The 5,387-nt window shown below is 34.5% G+C and overlaps 1 protein-coding gene across 2 annotated transcripts; it reads right to left on the bottom strand.

Annotated features, from left to right (window-relative positions):
• Positions 1–202: 202 nt before the first annotated feature.
• LOC108193693 (nicotinamide adenine dinucleotide transporter 1, chloroplastic) lies at positions 203–5,120 on the bottom strand. 2 transcript variants are annotated; one of them, XM_017360471.2, is made up of 9 exons: positions 4,723–5,120; positions 3,344–3,439; positions 2,896–3,002; positions 2,153–2,201; positions 1,887–1,996; positions 1,277–1,371; positions 970–1,058; positions 786–880; positions 203–698 (listed from the first exon to the last, which is right to left on the bottom strand). In XM_017360471.2, exons 1-9 carry the CDS (start codon positions 4,784–4,786, stop codon positions 303–305), a joined length of 1,101 nt encoding a protein of 366 aa, XP_017215960.1. In that variant the 5' UTR covers positions 4,787–5,120; the 3' UTR covers positions 203–302. The 2 variants fall into 2 exon arrangements, with proteins under 2 accessions (XP_017215960.1, XP_017215959.1); XM_017360470.2 differs by having other exon boundaries at positions 1,887–1,999; positions 4,723–5,093.
• Positions 5,121–5,387: the final 267 nt, after the last annotated feature.

Genomic DNA, 5,387 nt, shown 5'->3' on the forward strand with positions numbered 1-5,387 from the left:
TATAGCATAATATAAATCTTAATTGAATATCCAAAATTCTATTACATTATTTAAAATCCTAGTTGAATATTGAATAATATCCTAGTTGAATCCTCGAATTATCATGAATAAAAAAAAATTTTAAAATCCCAACTGAATACACTCGTAGATCGAGATAAAGGGGGTTGTTTCAAAGTTCGTAAGCAAAAACAAGACACAAATGTGAGAAATTGTGAATACTTTATTCATCATCACTGTCGCATGTAAAAAAATTCCTCATTACAATCAGTAAAAATGGGAAAAAAAAAAAGGGAAATTGGCAATTAACGTTCAGCTGTTCTTTGATCTGTGTTTCTCAAAGGTATTAAAGGAGTTTGCTCGTTAGATGTAATTTCTGATCTACTCAATTTGAAATTATTTCCTTCCCCCATTCCTTTCGATTGCTTGCTAGGATTGATATTATCATCGGGCTTGGGGTGGGCTTTTGAATGCTTATCATCCGGAGGTAGTGCGCGGTCTAGAAATTGATGTATCATCTCATATGCCGTGAATGTAATAACAGCAGATGGAGTTGTTCTCAGCAAGTTGGTACCGCAGCCACGATATAAACCAGAAAATCCTTCCTTCTGGAGCAACTGCTTCAGGCAATCGATGCCACCAGCATATTGCGGTTTTGAATTCCTGACCTGCCCTTGTTCTTGAAGTCTAGACCGTATGACCTGGAGCATAACAAATGCAATTCATATCAATTACATAATAAAGCAACGCCTTTAATACTGGTGACATAGAAGCAGTATACAAAATACCTCATGCGGGTAAGTCACAACAGAAGCACCTATTTTGGCGAGTGAAGAGGCAATTGCAACTTTACCAGCACTTAGCTCACTGACGTTAGTATTATCTGAAAAATGAACATTCTCACAGCTAACTTAATTGTATATAGCTTTATTATTGTCAACCAATGTAATCAAATGAGATTAAAACTCGTACCCTTTTTCGCCAAATAGCACTTTATATTTTCATATGCAGGAAACTGGATGGCCACATGGCTTATCCCCACAAGAGAAGGCAAAAGACCACTGCATATTGCACAAATGTAAAACAATGATGAGAGTGTTAACAATGATGGAATGGGACTATAAATATAAAAGTAGATCGATATGCACATAAATACATTAAGAACATATAAATCATGACACTAAATGGACCAATAATATGGCATCAATTCTAGAAGCATATGCAGATGGCAAAGACAGAATATTCACATTCAAATGTATAGTCACTAACAGACACCAACCTGTACCATCCCCGAATCCCTTCCTCAAGCAAAATTTGTCTCAAGGCAGAAAGTGTGCTTTTGTAAGGAACCACGCCAGGTCTCATGCCCTGTGTCTGGTGAGAAGATATTCTATTTAAGTATACATGGAAAATAGTAACTCGGATAACTTAAGACCAAAAGTGAATCAGTTAACTAGTCTTAGACTGGCAACATCTTATAGAGTGATCACTAAAAAATCATTAATATCTTTTTCCGATAGCTACACCGCAGGCAGAGCTCAACAGTTTATAAAGATGTCATATTTTGCTATTGGTTTGAGATTCCACCTCACGTGGCAGATATTTTCAGAAAAGATATTTATTGCTAATATTGTTTGAAACAAAAGAAATGACACTGGTTCTGGAACAAAAACAAAAACACTCTGATGCCAACTGAGGAACAGTTAGATATGAAATGTTAAGAATTTAAATACACTTATTGCTAATATTGTCTGAAACAAAAGAAATGACACTGGTTCTGGAACAAAAACAAGATAACTATATTCTTGTAGTTCAAAAGCAATCCAATAAAATTGATGCCAATCAAGGGACAAGCAATATATTTTAGTATTCAAATCATTAAAAGCTACCTGGAGCCTAGTCTTGACAACCCAAAGAGGATTTGTTGCGATCGCTGTTGCTGCACCAGCTCCTGCAGCAGCTATAATATTTGCACCGAATGTAAGCTGGCCATTGCTGTCTGCTTCAATTATGAAAAAAAAAAACTACATTTGTTCAGTTAACCAGTCCATTAACTATAAATTCCAGAAGTCCATAAAAAGAATCATCGTGTGTTCTTTTCACAGCCAATAGAATTCAAAAACATTAATAGCTAAACACCAACAAATTTACCAACCATGTGAATGGAGTAGGCTTTTGAGGTTCCCGTACACTGCAAAGTACACCTACATGTAAAGGTACATATCCTGTTACTTAAGAACAGAGATATTTATATATATTGACGAGAAGCCACTGGTTTCAGGTCTACATGATAAAAAATACTTAAACCAGTGAAAATTAATTTCAAAAGTTGCAGCTTTCTCATATGGAGTGTTAAATATATAAAAAATTTGTCTCATTTCCAGTAATGAAAATTATATATGCAATATAAGATTCCATCTTTTAATCAAGGTGGCAAATCAGTTGCTAAAAAAACAATCATGTTAAATAAATTGTAGATTTTTGTCTGAAACAGTTGAGACAATCAGGGCGAGTGGAGTGGCTAACATATGGTTCCTTTGACTGGCTTTTCAAGGTCTGTAATAACAGAAATGATTTCAATCATAAAACTCGGTATAGAAGAAAGGAGCAGTTGTCAGTGACCCTTGCAAACTTTCCTTCTGGGTTATATGATATTTTGCTAAGATACTAATCTTCAGAGCATAAGAAAATATTTTTAAAAAAAAGAACCAAATCTCAAAAAAAAACCAAAAGCCAAAACAAGTGTCAAATTCTTTTATTAGGATTAAAAATATTTCACTAAATTTTAATAAATACTGAATTATAGGAGAAGGTATCAAGCCTCTGCATCCTTGTGTTCAAAGCATGAAACTAAACACATCTCTCCAATAAGCATATCAAGAGAAGCAAGTCACTCACTGCCCAATTTGGAAGAAGAGCAACTAATGTTGGTGATAGCCCACGATATAATCCCTTCACACCCTCAGCTCGTATTATGTTTTGGAAGACGGTGACAATAATACCTCCTGGTCACCAAAAAAATGTAAGGCAAAACCCTGAAAATTGAAGTACAGATATACAGGAGATGAAGAGAGGCATAGTGAACATTTTGAAAAGAGGAGCTGACTCTTGATCCAGTCAAATATCGCGCATTCAACAAATGATGGGATATTATACTGATCAGAGGTTTTTCTTCTGTTTTAAATTTTATCTAATGCTTTAAAAAAATATTACTAATAAAAACAAATATAGAAACTTTTCCATAAATCTAATATGCAGCAATAAACATATCAAATTTGTTCGTATAGCTATACATGCACCTCTAGGTCCATGCATGCATAATGAACTCCTCTGATTATGCACATACCTTTACGACCAGTATGGGCCAATTCAGTTAGGCCATGGACTTGCAATCTTGTCTTAATCACATCTAATGGGCACATAATAGTGGCAGCTATAGCACCTGTAAAACGTTAAAAATAAGCAAGTGTACAATCAATCCGACATCCTAATACAACAGCTTATCTTAGTAATAGAAATTCAACTAGGGACCAGTGAGCTTTAGTAATATATTATTTTACTAAATAATAAAGAGAATATTACATTGTACATATTATAATTTGAACAGACAAAATGTATTATTTAATCTAGGCTATTAATCAATCAGGTATTAAGAGCATCTCCAAATGGAGCGAACCTTAAGTAAAATATCTAGGTGGCAAAAGTCTTGGGAAGTGCGTCAAAACTTTAGCAACTCCAACCCTATATTCCCCTTGAAGCAAACCCCATAGTATCATAACTTGTTCCGTACAAATAAAAAATTTTGATAGGAGTAACTTATGACATAGGTTGGTTGGTGATTTAATCTCTGACAATGTTCCTTATTCTCATTCCATAAGTGAGAGCCTTACAAATATATAATGAAGAGGATGTCCTAGTAAATTAAGGAACCACTAGGCCATTGTTGGAACACTATTTTTACTTTTCATTCCTTGAATTCTAATTTAGGAGCATGAATAGCTAATCTATTGGACTTGCTCTTGCCTACATATAATTTAGAGGAAATCACTAGGCCATTGTTGGAACACTATTTTTACTTTCATTCCTTGAATATTTAACTTGAGAGCATGAATAGCTAATCTATTGGACTTGCTCTTGCCTCTCAGCATAAAAATAAATAACCACACTTTATTGGCTAACCAATATTCCCTATGGGTATAATTTTATCTAATCATTATTGGCTACTACTGTTGGAGATGCTAACTGATTCCAACACTCTGATACATAAATGTGTACCTTAATTAAGTACTTCTATAGAAACAACTCATTCTGATCTAAACTTTATTATATGCTAACACTTGTAATATCCCTCATTAAAGTAACTGGTTGCACATAGTTACTTCCAGCTAGCACCTAAATATCATAGCATAGCCTCGATCACATAATATTTCCCGTCACTTTCAACTTCTACACTACTACTACTATTTATCAATAATAAACCTCCCCGGTCCTAATCCTGGCCCCAGAAGCTATTAATTGCTATAGGATTTAGTGTAGTCTACATATAAGTAACGATCACCGGGAGAAAATCCGTAATGTACATCACCATCAAATATCTATATACACAATTACACAAATGCAGGTCAATACAACATAAAGCATAACAAAATCACACATTCAAAACCAAACTCTAGCTAAAACATATTCTAGAAAAAACAATAATTAAGAATAAATGGGTGAAATTACCAGCAGCAGCGCCGGCGCCAGCGTCACAAATGATGTCCCTAGCGCTTCGATCACCCCCAGTCATCTCAATTAAGCTACAAACTATGAAACAATTCTAAACCCTAACCCTAATTATAGCGAATTGATTTCTTGATTTTAACCCGATTGGATGTGAATTCGGGTCAGGGATACAACAATCAATTACTTACATTGCGAGAAATACGTAGATGATGTGTATGTATATATGTGTGTGCGGATTATGCATTGGGATGTGTGAATTGGGGGAAGACAGAGCTGGGGACGTGTTTGACGCTGTCTAAAATAGAGAAACACGGCGGTTTGGCTGACTGACCCGGCCGAATTCTATTTGGGTTCGGACAAAAGAAGAAAACTTCTCGCTTGCAAATACACCATAGCATAAATTATCTTTTTTTAGCACGACTAGATAAATTCATTCAAAGTTTTTTGTAGGTGGAAATCCTAAATTTTTATATTTTGTTTGGGTTGTGGAAACTTTTAAGTTGACAACAAGGGATTTGAAATGTGTTTTAGACAAAGAGTAATTGAAATACTAAATGAAATAATGTAAAAAATTATATATAATTTTATACATTTTATACTTGTGTTCTTCTAATTTAAAGGTTGTACAGATTTTTTAGGTGTTTCAAATCATGGATTTTGTATCC

The sequence above is a fragment of the Daucus carota genome, chromosome 7, assembly GCF_001625215.2.
Source record: "Daucus carota subsp. sativus chromosome 7, DH1 v3.0, whole genome shotgun sequence".
Lineage (NCBI taxonomy): Eukaryota > Viridiplantae > Streptophyta > Magnoliopsida > Apiales > Apiaceae > Daucus > Daucus carota.